Source organism: Dipodomys ordii, unplaced genomic scaffold (genome assembly GCF_000151885.1).
Source record: "Dipodomys ordii isolate 6190 unplaced genomic scaffold, Dord_2.0 Scaffold77, whole genome shotgun sequence".
Taxonomy (NCBI): domain Eukaryota; kingdom Metazoa; phylum Chordata; class Mammalia; order Rodentia; family Heteromyidae; genus Dipodomys; species Dipodomys ordii.
In genome coordinates this window covers 282,891-296,916 of record NW_012267293.1, presented here as the reverse complement: position 1 = coordinate 296,916, position 14,026 = coordinate 282,891, and the positions used below count along the sequence as shown (strand labels likewise).

Genomic DNA, 14,026 nt, shown 5'->3' with positions numbered 1-14,026 from the left:
ATCAAGAGCAAATACCCACAGCTCGACTCTGCATTGAGAGCAACTGCCCTCAGCTCGACTCTGCATCAAGAGAGCAACTACCCACAGCTCGACTCTGCATCGAGAGCAACTGCCCTCAGCTCGACTCTGTGCATCAAGAGAGCGGCTGCCAATGTCTTTTGAGTTGCACTTGAAAGAAAATAATGTCTACAAAATAAGATGGAATTAGACTGACGACTATTTAAAAAGTTAGCAATTCATTTGTGGGACCCATTTGCAAGCCCAGAAATACACGAAGTCTAAACCCGTCATAACCTGAAGTCGATGCCCTGCTGAGCAGCAGCCCAAGGCTGCCAGAAAGCTGCCAGGCCGACTCCTCTTCCTCACTGCTCTCCCTGGGAGGCACAAAACCAAGACTACATAGAGCACAGACCGCAGCAGCATGTGCCTTGCTTGTGATACCTGCTATTTGAAGCCCCATAAAGAAGTTACAAAATTCTTCAAAGGGAGGCCTGCATTCATCTGGTGACCTACTGCAAAGTGCTTAAAAATATGCTTATTCTGTTTTTATTCAGTAAGATTCTGCACAAATAAAGGAAGATGCAGAAAAGGAATAATCTTTTCCTTACAACACTATGTAGATATTTACCATGGTGTTATTCAGCCAGAAAAGTGTCTCCTATTGTGACTGGAACATTCTGGTAACAAATGCCAGGGCCAAAACTAGGGAACTGTCGGGATAAGAAGCCAGTCTGGGTCCTGAAAGGCTATGGGTGCCTGCAGGCCAACCACCCCACACACTGCCACCTCTGGGTTTGTGGCCACCTTAACTGATCCCACAGGCCTGTCCCCAGGGAATGAGCCTCTGACTCCATAGCCTCACCCACAGCACCCCTAAACAGTCTTCCTCTGGCCCAACACCACACCAGCTTCCCCTCCCTAGGAAAGGGGCCTCATGGAGTCTGTCTCTGGGCTGTGGTTCAACACCCATAGTTTGCTCTCCCAAGGCAAGCTGCTCATGCGATGTCACAGACCACAGCTGCTCTGTAAAGCAGAAACCACCACCCACTGGGGCTGGAACTAGGTTAGAGTGTGGACAATGAAGTCTCCTAGCCAGTTGTCATTGAACACAGTGATACCTCAGGTCCTCACTCTGAATTCAGAAGACATCACGAGTCAAACTCTTAAAGTAACAAGCCTTATAAACAACCATTACAGCTTGAAGCAGGTGTGGTGGTGTACACCTATAACCCCAAACCTACGGAGGCTGAGGCAGGAGGATTAAGGCTTCCAGGCCAGTCTAAGTTATACAGCAAGATCCTGCCTAGAGCAAACAAACAACATCATAGTTGGTGAGAACAACTGAAGGAGGTACAGTTGACCATTACATGTATGTATGGGGCATATTAAATATGTGTGCAGGGCAGTACATGTGTGTGGGGGTATATGTGTACAGGGAGGGCATTACATGTGTGTATGGAGGCAATGCATGTGTGTGCAGCATATTACATGTGTGTCTGGGGGCATTACATGGGTATATCGGTTATATTACATGTTAGAGTAAATTTCATGTGCATATGGAGTATATCACATACATGAATGGAATACATCTGTAAGCAGCGCATTCCATTTGCGTATAGGGTAAATCATGTGTACATGGAATACATTACATGTGTATGGGGCATGTTGCATGTGTGTTGAGTATACTGTATAGGTGTGAAGTGCATTACATGTGTGTAGAGTACATTATATGTGTATATAGAGGACATTATATGTGTGCATACAGGACCTTATATGCATGTGTGGAAATACCACAGTGAAACTCTTGCACAATTAATACACACTAATAAAGCTTTAGTAACCAAAAGCACCTTTGTTCGCAAGTCTTTGATGTTCCCTCAGATAACAGAACACTGTGAGGACTGAAGAGAGTCTGTGAGGGCCTTCTAGCCGCACCCACTGGCATCCTCAATCACGTCTGCCAAAGCCATCAGCCGTATTCCTGGGACCCTCAGGAGAAACTGCTGACCTAGCCTCTGCCTCACACAGTGCATCTGTGTGGCACCTGCCCAGGTGGCATGAGCTGTGTGGCACAGCTCCCCCTCCATAGAATTTTGAGTGAGAAGACACCACTAGGACAGACTGGAAGTTGGCCCATGGTGGGAATCTCCCTGTTACCCCGTGACCCTCTGACCACCCTTCCTGGGAACCCCTCTTGAGACTCTCCCCCCCCAACCCCGATCGTACCCTTGTCCTTGAGTTCAGCCCTGACCTTGTCTGGAAGTACGCCGCCTGCCACAGCTGCAGGGACATTATTCAACCTGCTACAGCCACAGAGACACTGCAAATGAATGGATAAAACCCTTCCTTTCCCCTGCCCTGCCCCACTCCTTGTCTCTCAGGCCCTGCTGGGTGTTCCATGATGAAAGCCTGGCCTGGCCTGGCCTGGCCTGGCCTGCTGAGGTCTCTGCCTTCTTTCTCTTCTTTGATCCATTTGATCTATCCTAACACTGGTGACTCAGTTTCCCAACAGCCCACAAGATCATCAAAGATCAAAGTACAAAACTTTACATGTACTAATATTAATTCATGCAGCCAAACATCAAGGTTTAAGGGTAGTTTAAAGGACAATAAAAGTTAACATTGAATTTGATAGCAATTATAAAATTGTATCATAATGTATTTGTCACCGTTAAAACACGTTAAGCTCAAAATTTAACAATTAATACACAGACTGCAAACTTACTTTGTTTTGACAAATTTGGTAGACGGGCCGGGAGTGAACTTCTGTGATCACTGCAGCACTGCAGCCCACGTTGAGGTCAAAAACTTCCAAAGTTCTGTCTCTGCCGGCTGCCAGGACCAAGTCTGTAGCAATCCAGTTAGGGCTCTGCTCACAGGACACACTGTCTGCTTTACTCATACAGCTCACGGGACATTTTGAGACCCAGGAAGGATTTCTGATATTCCACAAAAAAGGGCCTGCCCAGCACATGGCAAGAGAGGGTAGGCTGTGGGAAGAGGGGAGGTGGTGGTGCAGGAGGGCGGGCAGGGAGGCTGCGGGAGACGAGTGAAGACAGTGAAGGGTATGTTAAGGCAGCCACTTAGGAGCTCGACTCTCACATCTATGGACTGTGAGTGACCCATGAAATACTCAGACAGACATCCACCGTTGGGTGATCAGCCAGCCTGAGTTGAGATCAGCCAACTGCCAAGGTGAGTACATAGGTCTGTCATGAGAGACACCATTAGGAAAATTTTATTAACAACAACTGCTAGGACTTCTGCCAGTCCTCCACAGAGATGGAGTAACTGTTCACATCACTCGGGGGAGCCCACAGCATGTGTGGTGATCTATGAAGGAAATGTCCTGCCGGGCACCAGTGGCTCACCTCTGTCATCCTACCTACTCGGGAAGCTGAGATCTGAGGATCATGGTTCAAAGCCAGCCCGGACAGAAAAGTCCGTGAGACTCTGATCTCCAATAAAAACAAAACAAAAAAAACACTAGAAAACTAAAAGTGGCACTGTGGCTCAAGAGGTAGAGCGCTTGCCTTGAGTTGAAGAGCACAGGGACAGTGTCCAGACCCAGAGTTCAAGCCCCATGACCTACCCCAAAAAAAAGGAAAGAAAGAAAGACAAAGAGAGAGAGAAAGAGAGAGAAAGAAAAAGAAAATGCCCTATATTCCTAGGCACTGTTCAGTGAAGTACAGCCCCAAAATGTCTGTAAGCCCACCCTGCTGTGTGTCCTAACAAGCCCTTAGGGTCTCACTGCTGCAAGTATGTCAGGTGCAGTTGCTGTAATGAGTGCTGTGGAAAAGCTGATCTGTGACTCCTGACACCAGAACAGTCATGGTGACTGGAGCTTCCGGGCCCTGGCACCAGGAAACGGCCAAGTGTGTGACACAGTGGAGACCAGAGAAAGGATACAGGAGTAGAAGTCATTCACTGCTGACAAGCTGGTCACATCTGCCGAGCCTGCCGTGGAGCAGCAATGCACGGCCTGGCACCAGCTCTTTGGCTTATACCTGGAAGGAAAAAAGTGAAGGCAGTCAGTCTCACTGCTTCTGACTACAGCCAAACATCCCACCTCGTATAAGAAAACAAAAATGCAAGTAAAGGCTTCACGCCACTTAACAAGTTCTATTTTGTAACACTGCACTAGTAGGTAACCGACCCGTCATAAAAGACCTGTTCTCATTCACATCTCGGTCCTATTTCTAAAGGGTAGCCTAGGTAGTAAGTGTGTTTAGTAAGCATCTACATGGTCTTAGCCCCTAGAAGTAATTTCCTAACGGAGAGTCACCAGACCGCAGTAGAGTAAGATGTACCTCCCAGCAGACGCAGAGGCAGCAATCACGGCAAAGAGGCAGATGTGCGCAGGGCGGCCGCTGGGGAGGAAGGAGTACTCAGCTCTGCCCATGGGGTAGGGACACGTGCATGTTGCTAACCCTTAGATCAGAACTCAGCAGATGGAAGGAAAGCAGAGGGAGGGCAACCTGCCTTTTCATCTCATCTCTGTGAGGATCGAGGTGAACCTTCAGGAGCCGGAGCTCAGGGCCAGACGCTAACAGCATGAACGTGTCCATGTAGTAAAACTGCGCAGACTGGACTGGCTTGGGAAATGTGTCTCTGCCCTGGAAAAAGATAGGCCATTGATGCCCTGCAACAAGCCTGCTAACCGAGGTTCCCACCTGTCCCAGGTGGAAAACCCTTTGTCAGAGCTGATGGAGTTGAAAGAACCTGCATGGTTACACTCAGCTGTAATCAGCGTTTCAAATCCTGCCACCTACAAACACCAGTGTGAGCAGAAAGCCGAAGTAAGTAACATATGAAAGGGCATGGGTTTTTATTAGGCCTGAAATTCAAAGCGTGCTTTGACACACAGGTCTGGTGTCTGTGGTCACCTCTGCCTGCAGTGCATGCGAGCACAGACACATGAGAGTCCGTGAGCACTGTCCCCCACTCTGAAGCAGTCACCTCCCCAGGCCTTCCTAGCCTCCTGGTGAAGGCTGGACGGGACCTGAGGAGGTACCCCCAGGAGAGCGTAGCCACAGCTCAAGACCAATGAACGCCAGCCTGAGGCTACCACCCACCCCAGAGCCAACTGCACCCCAGTACCAAGAGCAGCACAAGCTCCGCCCTGCGGGTCGACCACACCCTCAAGGTCCGGTCCTGGGCTGTGGAGAGTAGCCACCTCCCGTCCTGGCTCCAGCAGACCCTGTTCACGGCTCCATCGTGACCTGAGGACAGAGGCAAGAGGGAAAGTCCAGGGCGCTGCCTGGAGTACTCTCCCAGGACATACACACTGCCCGCGCAAAGGTAAGGCCAGCATCACCCACCCACACTGTCCAGGAGACAAGTCATCTGAAACTATCTATCCGGGAGTCACGGTAACACAGTTTCTCAGGAAGAGTTTTCTGAACCCTCCTATTCTTAAATGATAGCGTTCAAAACCAAACCCCATACACACCGGTGGCTATGAGCGTTTAAGAGAGCGCTATAAAAATACTGTGATGTAAGAGTGCAGACATGCGTGGACTTTGCAACAATTATTATTTAACTTAGTAGGGGAGAAAATGCCAAAATGGTTCACTGTGTGTGCACAGAATCTGGCCACTGTGGTGCGCACTGCAGAGTGTCGTGCTGAGGTGTGAGGGGCCGCTTGGAGCCCAGCTCCTGCCGAGGCAGCAGCCTGCTGCAGGACCCCGGCTGGCGGAGACGCGCAGTCGGCAGACTCCAGTGTGCCAAGGCTTTGTGGTCCTGCCTCACTCTTCGTGCGTGCCGTCTGGCTGGCTGGGGGCCCGCTCCTCAGGGTTCCTGCCCTGACCGGACTGACTCTTCAAGGCCTCTCAGAAGGGGCTCAGGCAGGAAGTCACCTGAGTCACTTCTGGCGTCTGCCGCCTGACTGCCTGAAGCAGAGACATGGAGAGGCCCGGAGCACAGACTGCTGAGAGGAGTCTGTGAGCTGGGCCTGTGGCAGAGCCAGGAGGGAGCTGGGTGGTAAGCAGGCGTGAAGCTGCTCGATGCCAGCCATGGGGTGAGGGTGGGGAAGACGGACAGTGACTCGCAGGACAAGCACATCCCCCTTCGTGCACCTGTACTGAAAATACACTGCAGGGAGCCAGCAGACTTCAGGTGAGCCCCAGACACAAGTTACACTCAGTGACTTAAACAGTAGACACCGAATTGGTGACCCCTTATTGTACTGGTCAGAGTACCAACAAAATAAAAATGGAAAAACCTGAGAGCTAAAATTTGCTGAGCAGAAAAGGATATGAAATAGCTTTGCTGCCCCCTTGTGACACAAGTATTAAGACATACTCATCAACACACTCTCATCAACACAGGGCTGCCTACCAGTCCAAAGCCAGGCTGGCTGGGAGCAGAGTGCGCTGCTGGCCGGAGGCCAGGGTCAGGGCCCCAGGGAGCAGTCCAGGCCCAGACCGGTGCACTGCCCGGGTGTCTCACCTCCACATGACCTTCCCACCACCCCCGTGCAGCTCCCCTCCCTCCAACGCCAAAAAATGGTGCTCAGAGCTACGTCCACCCCAGTCACAGGTGCCCGGCCGGCTGGCACCACGAGAGAGGAGGGAGGGAGGTTGTGGCAGAGAGTGAACCACCTGAGTCTGAAGCAGGCTCTGGCCACCCACCCGCGGTTGAGGCATCGCGACCCTCTGGCAACAGACTCAATTCGGAGGGCTAGCGCAGGTTCTGTCAAGGGAGGACGGGAGGCCTCCCCTCCTGGGCCTGCAATGCTGGGGCCTCCAGGAAGAATGCTCATTCACAGTTGTCTCAGTGACTGGGACTGTGATCAAACACAAGCACCCGCTGGTCCACTCTAGCGAGGTGCTGTGACACCAATCACATTTCCAAACTTGAGCTCCATGGCTATCAAACAGGGGAACACACAAGTGAGGGGACATCAAGGCAACAAGGTAGACTCTCCAAACAACAGAGAAAGTACCTTAAAGACAAGTCTAAGCACCTACTCTGCTCCTTGATTCAGCGGGCAGACCTTTCCCAATAAGATGTGTGCACAAGGCCACTTGGGGAACGGATCAGCAGCAGAGAGCCTCCTGCCTGCGGGGTGCCTGCATAAGCACTGAGGAGCCAGAGGTCAGAGGCCAGGGAGGTAAGGAAGAAAGGGCCTCAGTCGGAACTGAGGTGCTCCTGGTGACCGGGGAAGGCAGCACGCTGCCACACACCATCTCGGGAGAGACCACAACTCCTCTGACAGCAGGGGAGCAGGAAGCCAGGCCCTGCCTAGCAGGGGCCACCCGGACACTACCGGGAGCCTGAGACAGACCCCCAGCTCAGGCTGAGCCCAAACCCAGACACACATGGGCATCTGAGCAGCAGCCTCCCCGCCCCGACACCTTCCTAGTAACCCCGCTCCCAGTGTCACTCCCCCAACCCTCATGCTGGCCAGGCCCAATGTATAAAACAGATGACCTACAAAATGGCCTTTCTTTTTATGTTGGGTAAATTATCTATAAGCATAAGCACTATCTGAACCTAATGGGGCACTGTAATATTTTGAGCTTAGAACTGAGAATCCCAAGTGTTAGAGTTAAAAGCAAGGTGTAGTAATTTAACATTGCTGCTCACAATCTCAACTCTACCTTCTTAAGAAAAAAAGATTCAGCTGGGCACCGGGGGCTCACACCTGTCACCCTAGCTACTCAGGAGGCTGAGATCTGAGGATTACGGTTTAAAGCCAGCCCAGGCAGGAAAGTCCAGGAGACAGTTATCTCCAATAAACCACCAGAAAACTGGAAGTGGTGCTGTGGTTCAAGTGGTAGAACGCTCACCTTGAGCTGAAGAGCTGAGGGACAGCGCTCAGACCCCGAGTTTAAGCCCCATCACCAATCAAAAAAAAAAAAGATTCATCTTGTTGCATTTATAAACATGTCTGTTACCAACTCTACTTATTTCAAAATAATTTTCAATTACATCTTTTGTTTAAGTTAGTTAAACATATCCCAGCTCTTTAAGATTTGGCTGCCTTTTGTCTCACAGAGAGCATGCATCTGCGGGCATGGGTGCTCTGCGTGGGCCTGGGCCTGGTGATATCTGGTTTATTCTTTCATCATTCCCCATCTCTCCCACCCAAGCCTCAGCCAAACCGTGTGTGGAGTGCAAGCAGACCAGAGTGCAATCATCAGCTGACACAATGACCAACAAAGCCATCCTTAAGATCAAGATACATTTTACCTGACAGAGCAGCTGGGGTTCCTGTAAGACTGGCGTCAAAGAGCAGGGAAAGATGATTGGCTAAGGCACAGGCCAACTGCTGTCCGTCTCCTGTTTGAAAAAATGAGCGCTTCCTGTGAAGTCCTTAGACATGGAAGGCCCGCGGGCAAGGCAACAGACAAACGGCAGTGCTTTTAGGAAGCCTGATGTTCATTTTCTTCGGCAGTGAAAAGCTAGAACCCGTGAGTAGCAGGACTCACAGACCCACCCTCCTGCGTGGCAGGGCCCTAGGGTGGTGCCCCTGAGAGAGATACGGGACCACCCCCCACGTGGGGGGGGGCTGCCACCCTTTGCTCACAGAATGGAGCTGAGCCGCCCACTCAGCTGTGGGTCTGGGAATCCAGGAACTCTCTAGGCAGGATACCCCAAACACTTATCTCAGGCCTGATTCACATCCACAGGCCAGCTAAGAGATACTTAGCTATGCACTTGTGTTGAAACATCTCACCAAACCAGCCTAAAAATGAATTCCAGGCTTCATCCACAATGCTCAGTGATGCTTGAAGAGATACAGCCACCCAAGAAATGTCCTAATCTATACAATTCTCAGCAACAAGTTTTTAATTTTTTGGTAAAATTACATGAAAAACAGAGGGGATTCTAGCAGCACTGGCCCTCTGGCCAGTCACTGAGCAAACTCTGGACTTGGCAAAGGTACGAACTGATGGTGTGGTTCCGGGGAGCACTGTAGTAGGCCTGTGCTGGAGAGAGGCATGGCGCACCTGTCAGCAGATCCCACTTCAAGGACAGGGCCCAGGTCTGGGCTGCCTTCACGAAGCTGCAGGCACCCCCACCCTGCCCTCACTCCTTCAAGCATTAAGAAAAAATACTGTAGTTCCACTGAAGAGGATACACACCTGAAAGAGCAGCCACCAAGGACGGCCCGGGACCAGGGACGGCCTGGGACCAGGGAGGGCTGAAGTAAAGAGCTGATGGGCCACATCGAGGCCCCCCTCCAGGGTCCGGAGGGAATGGGATGAGTCTGTGAGCCGGGCAGGCAAAGCCCTCTGGCGGGCTCCCCTGTGTGGAGGGACACACGGAAGGCATGTAGGTGCCACCTGCTGTGAGGCCAGCCAAGGAGTGAACTGCTGGGCCCTACCCTGGCTGCCATCAAGCATACTCAAGGTACTCAAGGCAGCAGGCAGTGGGAACACCTGAAGCAGGGCAGTGACCCCCCGGGGTGTGGCCTACCGGAGTACTGGATCCAGCTCACAGCAACCGGCTCCGGGGCCACAGCGACCTGCCTGCTGAGTCTGTGTGGCATACTGCTCTCCAGAGGGTAGTCCTCCCTTCGAGGAAGATCACAGGGAAGAAAGGCCAATGGGTCTTACCAAGAGGAGAAGTAAAAAGCAAGCTAGAAATGAAGTGGACTTCCCACTCACTACATGGGTAATTTAACTGCAGTAAACTTGAAATTCTACCACAATCTCATTCAAAATCATAGGGAATCACTTTACAATGTTCATTGTGATTGGGTATATCATGAAACACATACAGATAAAGACTTATCTGAAAAATGCACTAATGGACAATTTTCTCAATGCAAACAGAAGGGGACAGACCTCATACCCGGCTGAGTGACACACACACTCAGCGTACTGACCTCACACCTGGGCTGTGTGACGCACACATGTATGTACAGGCCTCATACCCGGGTTGAGTGACACATACACACAGTGTACAGACTTCACACCTGGGCTGTGTGAAACATGCATGTGGTGTAGCAGACCTATTAAACCGTAAAAATGTATCCTGTCTAACTGGATGTGAATACTATATTGATATTTGTGAAGGTCCATAGAAACTGAAAACACACTTTCCACTTCCCTCTTCTTTATGGACAGCTATTACAATACTATTCACTGGTGTTCTCCAAACAGTACACCTATCGTAAGTTGAAAAGTGGTTAGCAGTTCACAGCTAACCAAAGAGTCACCGTTGAGTGCAGTCAGGTCTGCTATAAACATGCTCAGAACATGCTTTAGCCTGAAACTAGATAAGCCTATGTTATCATAGCATATCTCATGCTGTCAACTGAATACCTGGGCCAAAACTCTGGCCACACCCTGTAGTTCTTTCAGGCAGAGGTTGTTTCTCTGGTGACAGTGGTACCCACTGGAGCCCCAGACCATGGCCACTGCCCAGCATTCAACAGAGGCCACAACACACCTTGTTAGCCAAGACAAGGACCAAAATTCACTTGTGGTAGCTAGAATGTACCTATAAGTCTGATAGTACACACACTGGGTGGCAAGCAAAGGGTTACAAATGAATTCTACTACAGGTATGATGTTTCTAAATCTTGGTAAAGTTGAAAACTCATAACTAAATTATCATTAAATCAACTGTATTCAAATAACCTGTACCCAGTTTATACTTACCATGAAAATAACTACAGTACATTCTGGGTTTGCAAACAAAATGAAGGCAGGCTAAGGGGAGAAGTGCTTGAAATTACAAGTATCACCAGAGAGGGACAGCAGGTGCTGGGAGGGAGGAAGCGGAGGCCGTCTGTCAGCAGAAGCCACCTGCTGCCAGGGCCAGACCAAGTCAGACTCCACTTGCTCACTCTGCAAACTCAGGGGTCTTTCAGGAAATGTTCTGTTGTCTGCTCTGTTAATTAAGAGTCCCACAAGTCCTGCCATCCAGGCTGCTAGAAAAATAGATACTGTTCACGTAAACAGTGTATTCAAGCTATGTTGTCAAAGTATGTTCCCATGATCTATTTTTACATCTGAACTGTTACATTAGTGTTAAAAATAAATAGGGGGTGACATTGATCACGATGTGCTGCATTCATAAACTATTTTGTTAAGTGGCAGCTCCTTTGTACAAATGCTTACAGGTATTTTTTAAAGAAAAACGTCTGGATGCCAGTGGCTCATACCTGTCATCCTAGCTCCTTAGGAGGCGGAGCTTGTTAGGATCACAGCTTGAGGCCAGTCCAGGCAGAAAAAGTTTAGGACATACCTTCTCAATAAATAACTAGACTCAGCAGAAATGTGAACCTATGATTCTAGCTGTTGGCAATCCTAACAATAGGTGAAAAACAGCCAAGAAAAAAAAAATTACCCTATCAGAAAAAAAATCTCCAGCAGACAATAGGGCTGAAGACATTGATCAGCAACTAGGATGATCCTGCCTAGCAAGGGTGAGAACAAGAGTTCAAACCCAAGCCCACCAAGAGTCCGGAGGGCTGGGCACAGCAGCTCACCTGTCCTCTCAGCCACTCGGGAGGTGAAGGTAAAAAGAGCAATGCCAGGTAAAATCCTGAGACCCTATCTCACAACACTAAAAACACAAAGGCTGGGGATGTCAGACCATTTGCCCAGTAAGTGCGAGGCCTTGAATTCAAACCTCCCATTGAAAAATAATGCCTTGAGTTGCATCAGAGTACAGGACTCTCACCAGGCTTGGATGCACTTTGCTGTAGGCAAAAGTAGGAAGCAGAAATGGAAGGAACAGCAAAAAGGCTTAAGGAAAGCATCAGTGAACATGGGAAAACAATACCCACCACATCAAAACACCATGGAAATCTATCCATCAGAAAGACTGACATTGTACTCCTATTCATACGGAATGGGAAGACTGGGGAAAAGGTTACATCAACTGAAGTGAGCCAGATCCAGAAAACAGGTTGCACAGATCCTCTCATCTCTGGTAGCTAGAATGACTGCATGGTAAGCAAGGGTTACAGATGAATTAACTGAATGAAGTATAATCAACTCTGTGGAGAGCACAAATAGTATAATTCTTTAAAAGACTAAGTCAAATTGAGCCAGTGGCTCACGCCTGTCATCCTAGCTACTCAGGAGGCTGAGATCTGAGGATCACAGTTCAAAGCCAGCTCAGGCAGGAAAGTCTGTGAGACTCTTATCTCCAATTAACCACTAGAAAACTGGAAATGGCGCTGAGGCTCAAGCAGTAGCGCGCTTGCCTTGAGCTGAAGAGCTGGGGGACAGTGCCCAGGCCCAGAGTTCAAGCCCCACAACCAGAAAAAAACAAAACAAAACAGACTAAGTCAAAGCTCAACAAAGTAAGTGCCAGAAAATGGATACTTGCAAGAGTGAAGGGTGGGGCCAACAGGAGAGGGTAGAAGAATGAAGGGGATGGAAGGAAAATACAGGCAAGAGTTGCGTACATCACAGAACTGAGAGGTAGAAGAGGAGGAGGGGCAAAGATGCTGGAATGGTGATCCAGGTGTATCGTGCACATACCAGCTTTGTTATATTGCAAAAATAGTCAATACATAACCTAAAATTCAGATAAAGGAAGGGGAGGTTGGAGACTGCTGACAGGGGTGACATTGATCAAGGCACACTGTATTCATAAAGGGATTCAGTGAATTTGGCAAGTCCTTCGTACACTACTTTAAAAAAAAGCATCCAGTTAAAAATTGGTAAATCTCTAAAAATGTTTCTCAAGAGAAGAAATATAACTGATCAACAAATAGACAGAAAATCCTCAGTATCACTAGGTGTATTAAAACTATAACGAGATACCATCTCACCCCAGTCAGAATGGTTTTCATCAAAAACTAAATGATAAATGCCAAAATGATGTGAGAGGGGGGGAAAAAGAGAGCGCTCCCTTCCCTTAAATATGATCAGTGTGATTACAAATTAGAAAAGAAAACAATAGAGAGGCTCCACCGAAAGCTAAAAAAATCAGCACTAGCAGCTGACCCTGCTAAACCACCTGCCAAGAGAGGACATCGCCACAGCAAAGAGCTGTGCACAACACGCATAGCTAGAATGGGAAACCCTTGCAGACAGCCATCACCAACGCATGAGCAAAGAACAGAATGTGTGAACATTCACAATGGAAACTCAGCCATAAAGAATGAGACTGTATCCTCCACAGTGAAAGTCTCACAGAGTCCGAGGTGGCCTCTGGGGCAGGGGCCTGCTGGCGGGGGTGGACTCCACAAGTCCTGGCCATCCCAGCAGCACCAGCACCACGCAAGGCCTCACCGCTGCTGCCCAAGAGGTGTGAATAACCACGCGTCGGTTATTTTAACAAAAATTAAGTATTTCAAAATTGTTGAAGTGGTAAAAATACCAGATGTGTGAAAAATTGTTAACATGAGGCCATCAAAGGGTATTTATGTAATTACTCATATCTGCGTAGTCTTACACCTGTATAAAAAAGTCCCTTGAAACATTTCAAGAGTCTGTGTTTGCTCGCACTGGGACTTGAACTCTAAGCCTTGCGCATGCTTGACTGGAGCTCCAGTGGGAGCCATGTCTCCAGCCTGGCTATTTTGGTGACAGTCTTTCAGACTTTTCTGCCACACCTGCCTTCTGTGCATAATACTTGGGATTTCAGGCATGCACCACCAGTGCCAGGCCTGTGAATCATTCAAAGTTATTTCAAACAGATAAATTAGGTTACATACCTTTTGTAATTGTTCTTGCATGCTGAAGACTTTCTGCCACCGTGCTTGATGTTAGTCTTTGGTGAAAACATGGTTACACTGTGGGAAGAAAACCCATGACACCCTCCAAGAATTCAGTCCACACATCTTCCAGGGCAAGAACACACCTTCATATCTGCACTGATGGCTCCAGCTATCCCCTGCTCCTCCCAGCCCCTCCCTGCTCCCAACTCACCTCCCACTGCACTGTTCCTCCGTTGTCCCATCTAAAATCCTGAGGCTCCAAAGCCCCAGGGAGGAACGTAGGGACAACATGGTCTGGCAGCTGCCTACACTCGCAATGTGCCTTACACAGCAAATCCTGGCAGTCCACCCTTCACAGGCTGGACACCAACAGCCAATGAGCCACCCTCC

General features: G+C 49.3%; 1 protein-coding gene across 1 annotated transcript in view; it reads right to left on the bottom strand.

Annotated features, from left to right (window-relative positions):
* Positions 1 to 14,026, bottom strand: part of Wdr27 (WD repeat domain 27) — a 102,913-nt gene that overhangs the window by 55,043 nt on the left and 33,844 nt on the right. The window contains 7 exon segments of the mRNA XM_013024505.1: positions 2,726 to 2,847; positions 3,910 to 4,007; positions 4,483 to 4,616; positions 5,101 to 5,222; positions 8,197 to 8,286; positions 9,427 to 9,524; positions 13,634 to 13,711. Of these exon segments, the coding sequence (XP_012879959.1) occupies positions 2,726 to 2,847; positions 3,910 to 4,007; positions 4,483 to 4,616; positions 5,101 to 5,222; positions 8,197 to 8,286; positions 9,427 to 9,524; positions 13,634 to 13,711 (742 nt within the window).